Genomic DNA, 14,950 nt, shown 5'->3' on the forward strand with positions numbered 1-14,950 from the left:
GTTGTTTGGAAGAAAAGAAAAACTGAACTTTGTCATTTTGATACCCCAGACCTACTGCAGAAGCCAACCTCCTTTGTATATGTGCACCCCAAAATAAGAGCATGATTTCAAAGGTTACATAATGTTGCTGAAAATTATTAAGACTATGAAACAGCAACTACAAAGCCTATTGTGTGGTATGTATGTTATACTAACCAGTTTGGAAACTTAGGGCACAGTGGGGCAATGCAGCCTAACAAAGTCTAATTGTGGTGTGTACTGTGCAATTCACAGTGCCTCTGACTAGCCTTGTGCAAAAAACCACTCACTCTCTGGACTTTCCATGCAACAGTTATTGGTGGATCCAGAACCGTCCATAGGTATTTTGCCTTAGTAGGCAAAATGAATTTGGCACCCCCGCACTGCAGGAGGCAGGGCCTTGCTAGCTCAGGTCCTGTGGGCGCAGGAGCAGGAGGTTGGCCAGGGGTGGAGGCTCCTGTGAAAGGGAAAAGACAAGGAGGCAGCCCTTACCTTCCACAGCCATTCTCTCAGAGCTCGCTTAGCGCATGCATCCTTCGCCTGCCCAGAGATGCTGCCTGCTGAGCCTCCTTTTGTCCTCCCCACCCCCTTCCTTCTCGCTTTCTTTCTCTCTTTCTTTCCTTTCCTTCCTTCTCCCTCCACTGTTTTCTCTTTGGCTCCTCTGCAACTGAGAGCAACCTGCAGGGTTAGTCGTGTTCCTGCGTCAGGCTGGGAAATGTAGTCTCGGCGCTTAGGTCAACCAGAACCACAAAGATGCTGCTCCATCCATCAGGGATTAGGGAGCCCTCAAGGTGCATTTGTCTGCCAGGCACGTCAAACCCCAGGGATGCCTTCTTCTCTGCCATGCCTTGGGCAAGTGGAGCCCGCAAGGACCAGGGGACTTCAAATCCCAACTTGCAGTGTTTGGCATGGTTTCGCAGCGACCTGATTGAGGACTAGATTGGCAAATTGGAAGGAGAGGCAGGTAGAGGCAAGAGAAGGGCTCGCAGCTGAATGAGGGGAGGGAACCTTGGCAAAGCCGGAGCACCATCTGCCTTCCCACTGTGGCCTGGATGGGCCTTCTCCTTCAGGCCTGGATGGGCCTTCTCCTTCAGGCCAGAAGGAGGAGACGGAGGGTGGTGCCATCCTCCCAGAGGGCTCGAGTGCGCCCCCGGGACGATGGCGCCACAGGCAAATGCTTCCCTCGCCTGCCGGTTGGACCGCCTCTGGGTGGATCTTTTCATCCTGACCAAATGTTTTGCAAGTCACAAACTTTCTTGATGCCATAGTCCAAGCACCTCTCAACAGAGCTGGTTTTGCTGGTATTGTTCCCATCCATGTTACTGATCAGTGCCTGGCAACTATCTAATTATTATTATTATTATTATTATTATTATTATTATTATTATTATTATTATTATTATTATTATTTCTTGCCTGCCTCTCCTCACAGCTCAAGGCAGGTTACAGCATTACTAAAACATAATCGTTTTAAAATGCTCCATATAATATTAAAACATATTAAAACATACCTCCATATTAAAACATACCTCCATAGTATAGTATCGAAATACACAAAACAAAAACCAGGCATACAGTAGAGTTCAAAATTCACCATTAAAACTGTCTGGATAGACCTGCTGGAAGAGATAGGTCTTCACTTGTATCTTCAATTCCAACAGCTGATACAGCTGTTGGAGTTCTACTGCCAGGTTGTTCCACAGTCATGGAGTGGCCAATGAAAAGGTCCTTTGGTTGTCAATTGGGTTTTGGCTAGTTGGAGTAACTGCCCCTCAGAGGACCAAAGTGTGTAGGGAGAATTCTACAGGAGAAGGCAAACCTTTAGGTAACCTGGACCTAAACCATGTAGGGCTTGGATCCAAAGGAAGGGAATGTGAAGAAGGTAGTGGAAGGCCTAAAGTCGTTTCTCATTCTCCAAAAACTATTCAACCAAAATAAAACAGCCTAATTCATGGTAGGCAAAGCAGAGACTTTTGACCAAGGGCTAATTTTTCTAATAGGCTAAAATGTATATATGTGAAACTATATCTGCAAAATATGTGGCAAATTCCCCACTTGCTTGTATTTTGCAGGATAAATCCCTAGTTTCAGTGTGTAGAATTATCTTCATTAGTTCCTCTCAGGCTATTTTGTGTGTGGAACAGCTGCAGGGCCGGCTTTAGCACAGCAGGTTAAACACCAGCTGTAGTCAATCTTGTCAATCGAAAGGCTGCCAGTTCAAAGCCAGATCACAGTGAGCTTCTGGCCTTTAGCCCAGCTTCCGTTCACCTAGCTGTTCGAATACAAAAAATGTGATTAGATAAATAGGTACCGCTCATTAAAAAAGCAGGAAGGTATTTTGCTACTACTATGAATCGTAATATAAATATCTGATATGCAGGATGTATTATCATCCACTGGACCAAATTTGGCACAAATACCCCATACACCCAAATTTGAATACTGGTGGGGTTGGGTGGGAGTTGAAGTTGCTGGTATTTATAATTAAATAAAGGTAAAGGTTTCCCCTGACGTTAAGTCCAGTCATGTCTGACTCTTGGGGTTGGTGCTCATCTCCATCTCTAAGCCGAAGAGCCGGCGTTGTCCATAGACACCTCCAAGGTCATGTGGCCAGCATGACTGCATGGAGCGCAATTAACCTACAATTAAAAGGCATTCTGAACCCATCCCACAATGGATCTGCACCAAACTTGGCACACTACCTACATGGCCAACATTGAATACCAATGGGGTTGGGAGGGCTGTTTTTGTAATTCACCAACACTGAGAGTGCACTCTGTAACAAACTGGTGATGGTACTAGTAAACTTGCCACACATACCCAACATGTCAAACTTTGAATACTGGTGGAGTTTCAAGGGGACTGACCACAGCGGTTGGGAGTTATAGTTCACCCACATTGACAGAGCAATGTGCACCCAACTGATTGATCTGGACCAAACTTGGCACAAATACACAATATGACCAACGTTGAATACTGGTGGAGTTTTCAGGGGACTGACCCAGCATGATGGTAATTGTAGTTCTCCCTGCATCCAGAAGATCCTGTGACCCCACTGATGATGCATCTGAACCAAACTTGGCACACAGACCCAACATGGCAAACTATGGATAATGGTGGGATTTGGGGAGGATTGGCCCATGATTTTGGGAGTTGTAGTTCACCCACATCCTAATGCATTTCCTAACAGGAGCATTAATTAAAAAACAAAACAAAAGGAAATTACCTAAGCTGCTTCTGCTGCTGCTCCTCCTGATGCTGCTGGGCCACTTTCAGCTCCATATCATGTGGGCGCTTTCCTCCTGCCTTGAAGGGAATCACTGGCACGAGCCTCCAGCCTCACACACTCTTACTCGCTTGCGAATGTGCACCACACTGTCATGCTCCAAGCACTCCTGCTCTCCCCTCCTCACTTGGAGTCTCAGAAATGGCCCTCCACTTGGCTGAGAGGCCAGCAGAGAGACCAGCCAAACACAGCAGGAGGAGAGATTTGCCATCTGTTTCCAAAAAGGAAGAAAAGGACAGGCGGAGAGATCTTCAGCCGTTTCTGCCAAAGGGGTTCCTAAGACCATCATAAATATGTGTTTTCTGATGGCCTTTGGTGACTCCTATGACACCCCCCTCGCGACCCCCTCATGTGTCCGACCCCTAGGTTGAGAAACACTGCTCTAAGGGAGAGAGGGAGGCATATGGGGAAATGAAGTTTCAGGCCCCTGTGCATCTGACCTCTTTGCAGCTACGGGGTATATTTTTTCACCACATAATAGTTTTACCCCCCTATTATGTGGTGAAATATACTAGTTGCATTTTACCTCTTTTTTTTTTCAAAAAAAGTGGGTGTGACCATTATGCAAAGAAAAAATGTGCCTGAAATACAAACCAGAGTCACGTGGGTCTGAGGCTTTCCTTCTCTTACCTCTGAGGAAGGAGGAGGAAGAAAACCCAACCAGCTCCTTTTGTATTTCTTTTAAAACTGTCTTACATCCAAGAAAGCATAAGAGAGAAGGGAGAGCTCCAGACCCAACTGGCTCTTAAGCAGAGCCGGCCCTAGGTAATTTTTCAAGTGTAAGCAAGAAGTATTTTTGGTGCAACCCCCCCCCCCCCCCAAACCAATCACTCGCTATTTCTCTCCCTCCCGAAAAGCGCTGGGCTCCTTCCTTGCAAGAAGGAAGCGGGCTAGCGCTTTGGGGAGGAGAGAAGCGGCGTTTTTCTCCTCCCCAAACCGCTGGCCTCCTTCCTTGCAATAAGGAAGTGGGCCGGCGCTTTGGGGGGGGGGGGAAGAAGCGGCATTTCTCTCCTCCCCAAAGTGTTGGGCTCATTCCTTGCAAGAAGGAAACGGGCCGGCGCTTTGGGAAGGAGAGAAGCGGCATTTCCCTCCCTCTTTTTGCAGCTGGAGTCTGGGCGCCTGAATGCACCTCAACTGTGCCCCCTAGAGGATGGCGCCTTCCGCAGATGCGTAGTTTGCTTACCGCTTGAGCCGCCCCTGCTCTTAAGTGACAAGCAAGGAAAAGCAGGAAACCAATTTTGGAATCCCAACTATTATGTACTCGTGACTTACACGGTAAATTATGGTATGCCAAAGCACCTGTTTGCTCTGTGGGGGGGGGGGGGTTGTTTTGTTTTATTTTTGCCTTCTGCAAATAACTGCTTATTTTGTATCTGTCGAAAAGTTTTGAACTCTATGCAATAGGGTTGATACACTTTCCTAAAGAGTTTTCTTTTTCTTACAGACCTTAAGCCATGGTCCAACATCATGGAGATTTTAGAGGAAAAGGATGGAGTTGACACTGAACTTCTAGTTTATACAATGACTTTAGTGAACAAGGTTTGTTTTTGTTTTGAGTTTATGTGTTCCGATATATAGAACACCATTTTCTGTTACTGATGACATTAATATTTCAGACCAAATGGAATTGTTTCCTTTAATATTTACATGAAATATGACAAAATGTTTATAATAATAACAAATTACAGTTATTTCCATGTGTGACGTAATGAAAATCAAAATGTGTAGTCCCAGCACAGCTTTGCCAAAGATAGAAGTTATGTGCTATGCAAGTGAGCAATAAAGAACAAGTGGTTTATTCTTCTTAAACCCAGAACAACATATGTGCAATGTGTTCAGTTGCACCAGCTCACATAATGTCCTTTTATGAGAGATTTAAAATAGTCTTTCCTTTGTCCATGTGGATAAATTCCTTCCAGCAGTTCATGAAGCAAGAGCACACTTCAAACTCTGTGTGTCTCTCTCTGCTTCTCTCTTCTCACCGTCACTCTGCACCTGCTTGGCTCAAGTCTAAACAAAATTGCAACAGTATCAAAGTCTCCCAGGCTTAACAGCTCTCCAGATATGGCTCAACCAATTAGCTTCATGCATCTTATTTTGCAGGTGATGCACACACATTAACTTATCTCTTACATATTGTAGCACCCTGCACATAGTGTAGTGCTTAACTCTCCCTTATTCTGTAGATATTAAATACTCCTCTTTCCAACAACTGTAGTATAGGAGAATTTGCTGAGTGAATATTAGCTGAGGTGCAAGGGCGTGAATCCTCTTGGGGTCTGTGTAATATGGGAAAAAGGTGGGCATCTTTTACCACATGTGGTGGTCATGTAAAAGAGCCCAAAATTACAAGGCACAAACACGGATGATTTTACAAGAAATCATTAAAGTTAAATTTGAAATGAAAGCTGAATTCCATGTCCTTGGGATGTTAGATGATCAACTCGATAGAAAATGTGGAAGGTTATTGCTATACATGACAACAGTAGCAAGAATTATCTATGCTCAAAGATGGAAAGACTCCAACATATGATTGCAACATAAGATAATTTGCTTCTGAAAATACATGAACTTGTAAAAATGGATACACTTTCTATGTTAACCAAGGAGATCTCTAACCAACTTTAAGAAATACTGGGCCCATTCAATGTGTTGTTCTAGCAAAGATGAGGTCAGAACTCCATCAGAAGGACTAGAAGAATGTTCTTCTAGTCCTTCTAGTCCGATGGTTCTTTTTCATATAATGGGTGTAGCATATTGAGATATTATAATAATCAGACAGAAAATGTAAAACCTTTTGATTAGATCAGTGGTTCCCAATATGTGGTCTGTGAACCACCAGTAGTCTGCAAGAACTAAAATATGGTCCACGGCTTCACCGTTACTACTACAAATAATAACACAGCCCAACCCAAAAAAAAAAAATCTTGGTGTCTTTGTTTTTAGGCCTGTTCCTGGGGTTATTTGGGATGCTGATTCAGAAAATTGCATTGGATAAACCACATCAGCTCTAGATTATTAAATATGGTTTTCTGTGGGCTAGCAGATGGCGACTACTGGGTGGCATATGTTCTGTATCAGAAACTAGAGATGGTGTGGTCTATCCAATAGAATTTTCTGAATCAGCACCCCAAATAACCAAACCGAATCTAAAATTGGCCAAAAACAGATTCGTAACCCTTTTGGTACTAGTATTGGATAATGATCCCTGCTCAAGTGGCCTCTAGTCGAAAAAAGATTGGGAACCACAGGCTTAGATAATGTAGATTGTATGTAGTTAATGTTTTCTGACACTTTGAATGTAGTAGTCATATATTCTCTTTTATTCTAGAAAAAGTATTTTTAACTTTATTTTTGTTAGTTTGCATGTCTGTATGTAAGTTTTGTATTAATTTTGTAAATAAAAACTAAGTACAGACAAATAAACCTACAATGTCATATATCCTTGTTTAAAAGCTTTCTGTGTTGTGAGTAGAAGACTCGAGGAAGAATATAGTTAATGTTGGGAGACCTTCTTTGTATGTTCATGTGGTCCAATAAAAAGATGAAATAGGTGACCCATATCCAAATGGCTTGGTCTGGTGGCTGCCACTTCTTGATCAATGTATGTGGATATGAATAAAATTGTATTTTGGAATATATATATATATATATATATATATCCCACTTTATCTCCCCAAAGGGGACTCAAAGTGGCTTGACATAAAAGCATGAGTATACAATTTAAAATATATAAATATGCAAAATTAAAACAGAATTAAATACAAACATCACTAAAATATTCACAGTTAAATGTTATGCAGTGGTACCTTTTTAGTACAAAAACAGTGAGCACAGAAACAGCTGCAGATATATTTGAAATATTAGCCCAGCAAATATAGTAGTTTAAGACGTTTTACATTCATTGAGTTGAGCAAAGTGATCCCAGGGTCCTCATGCTCTCCTTACCAATTTTTAAAATGTTTTTTTTTGTTTCCAGTAAGTATTAAATATACAACATAAACATCAGATAGGATCACACTTGTTTCATTTCAGATTGTATTCACAAATCATTTCTCAGTGTAACTTCTCCGTTGCTCACCAGAATACACTTTCTTGTAAAATTGTTAAATGTTCTCTCACATTTAATATCTAATAGTCAATGGCACAGGACATACCGTAGTGGCCAGCCTAGGAGCCAGAATGATGTGGATTGCAATGTGATGGTTACAGTCACTCAAAAATCAAAGAAAGGGGGTTAGTAATATTACTGTAGCATTATACAAAAGGGTTTTGTGTTTTTTTTAATGGCTTGAATATAGCAAATGTTCTTTTTTCTCTTTGGGTTGAACTGTCAATATTCTCCCCAAAGCCATAGAGAGATCCCAGTTTAGGAAGAGTTTTTTTATTTCATTTCACAATCTTTTTTCCTTTTCTATTCTATTTTTTTTCTTTTCTTTTCTTTTCTTTTCTATTTTGTTTTTTGTTTTTTGTTTTTTTTTTTGTTTTTTGCTCATGTGCTTTGTATCCTTTTATTCACTCTTTCAATTCAGTGCAGTGGCTAAGTGCAGACAGGAAAACTTCAACTATCTCTCAATCTTAATCAAAAAGTAAAGATACAAGGCAGAGGAAATATCATCATCAATTAGTGGCATTTACTTCCTAGGAAAATATCCTTGAAATATTGTTTATTGTGTCCACCTGTTACTTATTGTGTCCAAGAATGTATTACATTTTCCATCACACCATATTGAAATCTTACCTGACTGACTTTGACCTGCAGATCAACACTAACAAATGTCTGGCAGTGTAATTTTCGTGTTTTTCAAAAGAAAAAAATGACATACTTTGCCTTTTGACTTTCAGATGTTGTCTGGCTTACCAGACCAGGATGCTTTCTATGATGTAGTTGACTGTCTAGAGGAACTGGGGATGGAAGCTATTTCCCAGAGACACTTGAACAAGAAAGGAGCAGACTTGGACTTAGTAGAACAATTCAACATTTATGAGGTAACCTTGCACAGCCTTAGAATACTGGATATATAAAGGGACTGTATCCAGGATATTATTAACTTATTTATTTTTATTTGCAAAGTCAGACATCTAGTTATAGTACAGACACTAAGTCAAGTGATACTTTCAGGTTAATAGTAAAATGGACTTTGTGGTATTCAGTTCAAACCTAAACTGTTTCTCCTGAGATACATGGATAAACAACTAGAAAGATGTTATGAGAAAATATTTCAGTACATAATTACAGCAGCAAGATTACTACTTGCCCAAAGATATAAGAACACTCTTCTTCTAAGGAAAAATGGCTACTGAAAATGTGTGATTTAATAGAAATGGACTAACTACCTACCCAGATTAGGAGAAAAATATTTTTTATTTTTAAAAAAGATTGAAAGACCCAATAAATCTTGATGGAAAAAAGGTGAATTGATTATTATTGGATTTTATTATTTCTATAAGTTACTAAACAGAAATGTAATGTATGCTTTATAGAGAAAGAGGTTGGATGTTGCGATATATGAGTATAGCAACAGAAAAGATAACTGTAAATAATTTTTAGATTGTGTAATAATACTTTAGATGCTGTTGTAGTAGTTTGTGTTATAGTAAGTTGCTGTATGCTTGTAGCATGCCCTCTTTTATTATATTGGTAGTTTTCCTTTTTGTATGTGTTTTATACAGTTTTAGTGTACAGTACCCGTAAGACCAGTATCTGCGGTTTTACTTACTAGCATGTTCTCTCTAGGAATTTATTAAGTCCTCCAGGTGATTCTTCAGTATGCTTTCACCAGAGGTTATCATGGAGCACAGTCCAGGTGACTGTGGTAATTTCCAGAAGACACACCGGTAGTTCATTTTAGTAGGATTTGCTATCTACGATTTTCTGTTTCCACTCCAAGTTCAGTGACATATCCCCCATTGATACAGAGCCTGTATTGTATCTAAAGTTTAATAAAGAAGTACTTAGTCTTCATGACAGCCACCAGTGTAACTGCCTTCTCAGTTCCTCTGGGAAATAGTAACTTTGGCTACATTTACTCTTTCTTGTGGACTCAATTCAGTTTTCTCCTATGTGTGAAGAATTCCTAGGATTTTGCTGTCCTTGAAAAGAGAGGTCTTTGTAAGAAGTTAGGAAATGTGAGCAACAGTAGACTGTTAAATCCTTTGTGAGGGAATCTGTATTACCAGGAAGACATTTTCTGCCACTACAGATGGGCCACAGTGCACTTCTATTCTGCCCCTTTCAGGTGGTACCTCTCAAAATAGTTTCAGCACTGTGGATAGCTCTTTTAAAGTTCTCACCAAAGCCAAGAGCTCACCCACTTCCTCAATTGACATAGGAGGGCATGGTTTCTTCCAACCAATAGTAGTATTCATAATTTGGCTTCAGAATATTTTTAATCTTAAATTTAATCTCCAATGTTGCGGATTTAAAGTTTGCCATATTACTCTGTATTTCTATTTTCTGCTTTAACACTTTGATTAAGATTTGATCACTGAGCTCTAGCCATCTTTTTTCATTTGAAAATGGAGAGCCACTGGTAATGGCAGTTTTCAGTCATGGCAAGTTTTCATTCTAGCAAATTTACACATCCACCATAGATTCAGCCAACCTCTGTTTCAATTTCTAATACCACAAACCGACTTGACTAATTCCAGGAAGAGGCAACACGTCTTTTATATTGATAATCTACATAGGAGCAGACTGAGTACTAAGTAGATGTAGAAAACTTTAGAAGTGGAGAGTGATACATAGTTGAGAATGGGAACAAATAGATAACCCCAGATGCCATAGCAAGTTAGACAAGGCATATACTTGGTTCTATGTTGGAAATGGAAAGCATTAGGTGCTGTGATCACATCATTCCACTTCATTTTCAGATGACACTGCGGCACGAGGATGGGGATGACAATGGTGAGGCTCCTCCTAGTGGCCGCAAAGACCGAAGAAGGACCAGTCTCGGCTGTAATGAGCAAAGGTGGCTGGAACGTCGGAGGAGCCGCAGGCATTCTGCCCAGAGTGCCAAAAGCACTTTATCGGCCCCTGCTAGCCCTTGCACTCAGGCAAGCCCCAACTTTATGAGTAGCTATGGGCAGGGCACTGAAGATCTCAGTGAAAAGTGAGTACAAGAAATGGGAGATCTTCCTTGCGTCTCACTACTTTATACTTTTTGTTTTATTCTTTGCATGTAACAGATTGATAATACATCTGCCTTACTTTCTGCCTTACTCTGCTTAAAAGGGCAATTTTTTAATTTGTAATTTGGATAAATCCATAGCATTTATTCATTATTATTTATTTACCCTATTTATATCCCGCCTTTCTCTACCCCGAAAGGGACTCAAGGCGGTTTACATATGGCAATTATTCAATGCCTTAAACACATACAAAACATTAAGCTTAAAATGAATTGAATTAAAATTAATACATATTAAACATTTAAAAACATTACACTCAGCATTCATCTAATAAGGTGTTTTCTTTTCTGGGTGCCAGTTATGAGGATATGAATGCCTTTTTCCCACCTCAGAGTTTGAAATGAGAATGTTACGCAAGATCAATTCATGTAAAGATGCTTCTCCTTAAGCTCAAAATGACATGCAACATTTCTGCTTGGTGGTAATATCACTGAAAGTCTTAATATGATGCTAAAATTTAGATGTTCCATAGATATGCACTGTCTCTCTTTCTCTGAATCTTACCTATTCATAATTAATAGGAGTGATTTGCAGTTAACAGAACATGATTTTAGGAGAAAGTATCCTCTAATTTGCAGCAATTTTGTGTGCCCCTCTTATCCTGAATTCAGCAATTTAATCCAGAATAATAATAATAATAATCCAGCATATATATCTTGTTTACTGTGTCTTATTATGTCTTTGTGTTAAAAAAATAATAATAATAATCTTTATACTTCAAGGTGTAATAGTACATAAAATGATAAAAACATTACATGAGTATAAAACAAGGTCACATAGAATTATAACAACAATCCCTGTCAACAAATGTAGCATAAAATCAAAATAATATAATTCTAGAAACATCACACAGAGAATGTTCACCATGCTACATACCTGCAGAACTGTTATCGCAGGACTATCTCTCAATCTATACTGTCTTATCTGCCTCCTCTTTGGACAGATATAACTTATTAAAAATCTGTAATCTTTAATAACTAAAACCAGTTCTTTTTGCACAACTATTCAAGGTTGCATCCTCTTATGCATCTGGACTTCCCTTTTCCCAAAGGGGAAATGTTTGCAGAAAAGGGGGAAAATTAAACACTTACTGCATGTAGAACCATCCGACCATAATGGATTAATAAGCACTTACAAGACCACTGCATCACGTCTTCAACGAGGAAAATAAAAGTAGCATTAAATAGTTGTAACCTGTAGGAGAGCCATATAACACAGAGAGAGAATGTTTACGTATATATTCTACACAGAATCTATAGTAAACTACCATAAAATGCATTGGAAGCATATTGTTTGATCTGGGGGGGAAACCTTGCATTCTGAGCAATGTGTTAGAAGTTAATAATGTAATGACATCATGCTAACTGGCATATATATCTAGTCATTTCTTTGTTGCTTTAACTGTTTCTGTCCCCTTTCTTTCCCTCTCCCATTACTGTTTAGATTTCATTTTATTTCATAAAAATATTTCTTCATCTCATTTCTTCTTGTATTCTGTCTTTCTGTCCATCTGCATGCCTCTTCCCCTTGGTTGATCCTAGAGAGGAGGAGTATGAAGAGGAAGAGGAACAGCCAGTCACAGAGCCTAATACAGAGGATGAGGGGGAGGAAGAGGCTACTAGGCAGGTCAAAGCCAGGTATTAGGACTGTGCCCTGTATAATGTCTCCAAGAGTTGTTGAGCTGAACATTACACTAATTTAAGTAGCTAACAACACCAGTGTAGAATATATATGTTTGCTCTTCACTGAAATCTGTTTACTAAAATTTGACTACACAAGCCCAATTTCTTCATATGTACGTGCTTAGACCCAGCCTTATTTTGACTTCAAACAGAATCACCTCAGTCAAAGAGACTTAAGAAGTTCGTGATTAACCTGTCTAGTTGATTCCATTGGACCTAACTATAAATAAGGCTAAAATATTGAACATATGCAAAAATATCTAATGTTTACCTACATTATCATTGGTACTGGAGCACTGACAGCAGGGGGGTAGCTCTATAGGGAGGAATTCAACATGTGCCCCTCCCTCTTCCCTTCCACAGAAACTCTAGCAGCACCCTGTGGCCCCTCCCAGGGACTGTAGGATACCACCTTATTTTTAAACATTTTTGGAATCAAAATAAATGTAATATATGTTACTAAAATGTACTATTTTAATGGAGTGAGAGATATCAGTATGTTTATATACCCTAAACAGGAACATGGTTCTCCCACTCCATCTTTAGTTTTTTTCCTGAACTATTCCCTTTAATTCCAAAGATACTTACCTCATTTGGACATGTCAGATGTATCAATGGAAACTAGGTACATGGATGTATCCCATGGGGAAGGGAGTCCCAAGACTATAGTCCACCTTCTTTGGTCTCTTAGGCAAGTTTTGCATGTATATGATCTAGAGATTTTAATTGCTTTCATCATAAGCCATTTATTTTAATTTTCTTCCCTTTCCTATTCTGCCTTTTCTTATTCCCTTCCCACCTGCCTGCCTCTTCTATTTAGTGAGCTTCAAGAACTACTGGCGATTAAATACAGTTCACAAAATTCTGAGTCTTCAGTCACCCCAAGTGTACTGTCTCAGGATGAGAGGCCGCCAGTGAGCTTTAGGAAACAAAGTCCGTCCAGGAGTCCATCATCTTCTGTACCTGATTCATTTGCTTCACACCATTATACTCTCCCTTCATCAGCTTCCTCATCTGTGTCCATCAACTGTATCCAAAATGCATCTTCAGTTACTCCAAAAGTGTCTCCAATGGTTGAAAAAATGCCTTATGTACCACATAGTCCCTTTCACCTTTTCTCCTATGATCTTGAAGAGCCTTCAACTGTGAAAGAAAAGGAAACAGATGGGATGAGGGAACACAGGTAGCGGAACTTCTCAAAAGTTTCATTATGTAGTCTTCAATACAATTGCATTAGAGTGTTCATGAAGATGGATTTTATATTAATTATTATGCCGACTCTTTCTATTTTATATATATACTTAAGTCTGAAAAGATTCTGAAATTCTCAGTTGAATAAATATTTGGGATTATATTGACCAGTAGGGTTGAGCAAAAATATCAGAGACCTCGTTAATCGTAATAAAATAATCATAATACAATTGAACAGGATTCCAAGGTGGTTTGGCTCTTCGGAATTAACCTTCCAATTCGAAGCATTGGAGCCCATCCTCGGAATACCTTTCGGAATACCTTCAAATATATGAGAAAGCGTTTTCAACCAATCTCCTGCATCGGGCTTAAGAGCCCCATAGAAAGCAAGCCTGGAGCGTTTTCACTCCTGGAGGAGAAGGAGGGAAAGAAGGCAAAAGGGGCAAAGGGAAGCAGGGAAAGCTGTGCGTAGAAGAGAAGGGGCGCATTTTGCAAGAGTGTGCCTCCCTGTGTTCAAAACGTGAAGGGAGCGTGGAGCAAGGAGCAAGGAATGGGTGGAAGGCCGACTACCTACTCTCAGAGGGCCCTCTCCAATGTCCAGCTCCCTTTGCAGCTTCTCTGCCCGGGCTTCAGCAGCATCGGCTTGCTCCGGATCTTGCAGCACACTGCCTCCAATCAAGGAGGCAAGAAAGGAAAGAGGGAAGGAAGAAAGGAAAGAAGGAAGGAAGGAAGGGGGAGAGGGAAAAGGAGAAGAAGTTTCCCTTGGCTTCCCTTTCTCTCCCTCTTATGTACAAAGTTCTCCAAAGCTTTGCAAACCTCCTCTGGGAGGAGAAGGAAGAGGAAGAAGATAATATATGTCCCCACTTCCATATAATCTGGGATAAGATCCTGGGATATAGGGACAGTGTGGAAAGGGCCTCAGGCTGGAACTACACTGCCCTATATCCCAGGATCTTATCCCAGATTATCTGATTTAAACTGGATTATATGAGTCCCCACTGCCATATAATCTGGGATTTTAAAAAAGTGACAGATCTGGACCAAGCTTGGCACACAGACCCAACATGGGCAGCTGTGAATTCTGGGGGAGTTTTGGGAAGGTTGACCCAAGACTTTTGGGAATTGTAGTTCACCCACATCCTTATACATTTTCTCATGGGAGCATTCATAAAAAAACAAAAGACTTAGGTTTTTTCTTAAGACATAGTGTAACATCGGAAGCAGGCTAAACCTCATAGGAAGAAAGCTACTCGTGAGTAGAAGAGGACTAAGCCTCATAGGAAGAAACAGTGCCCCCCTTTTTGGGACAACATGGTGTAGTGTAGAGGTTTGAGAGTTGGACTACGATTGGGGCTTGATTCCCCACTCAGACATGAAAACCCACTGGGTGATCTTGGGCAAGTCATACACTCTCAGCCCCAGAAAACCCAATAAAACAGGAAATAACACTTTCAAACCGGGAACAGATTTCCTTATTCAGAGGCTGATGGCCATCTGTCAGGAGTGATTTGATGGTGTACTATGATTTCTGTTCCTGGGTGATAAATGTCATTTCCTAATTGGTTCTGTCATAGAAACATGG

General features: G+C 40.3%; 1 protein-coding gene across 11 annotated transcripts in view; it reads left to right on the forward strand.

Annotated features, from left to right (window-relative positions):
• Positions 1-14,950, forward strand: part of fhod3 (formin homology 2 domain containing 3) — a 326,788-nt gene that overhangs the window by 205,510 nt on the left and 106,328 nt on the right. For 8 of the 11 annotated variants that reach the window (XM_062984260.1, XM_062984262.1, XM_062984267.1 and 5 more), the window contains 5 exons: positions 4,749-4,843; positions 8,150-8,293; positions 10,178-10,416; positions 12,037-12,132; positions 12,998-13,360. In XM_062984260.1, coding sequence (XP_062840330.1) covers positions 4,749-4,843; positions 8,150-8,293; positions 10,178-10,416; positions 12,037-12,132; positions 12,998-13,360 — 937 coding nt within the window. The remainder of the gene's footprint in view (positions 1-4,748; positions 4,844-8,149; positions 8,294-10,177; positions 10,417-12,036; positions 12,133-12,997; positions 13,361-14,950) is intronic. The other 3 variants (XM_062984264.1, XM_062984265.1, XM_062984263.1) reach the window with 2 other exon arrangements.

This window comes from Anolis carolinensis, chromosome 6, assembly GCF_035594765.1.
Source record: "Anolis carolinensis isolate JA03-04 chromosome 6, rAnoCar3.1.pri, whole genome shotgun sequence".
NCBI classification, from domain to species: domain Eukaryota; kingdom Metazoa; phylum Chordata; class Lepidosauria; order Squamata; family Dactyloidae; genus Anolis; species Anolis carolinensis.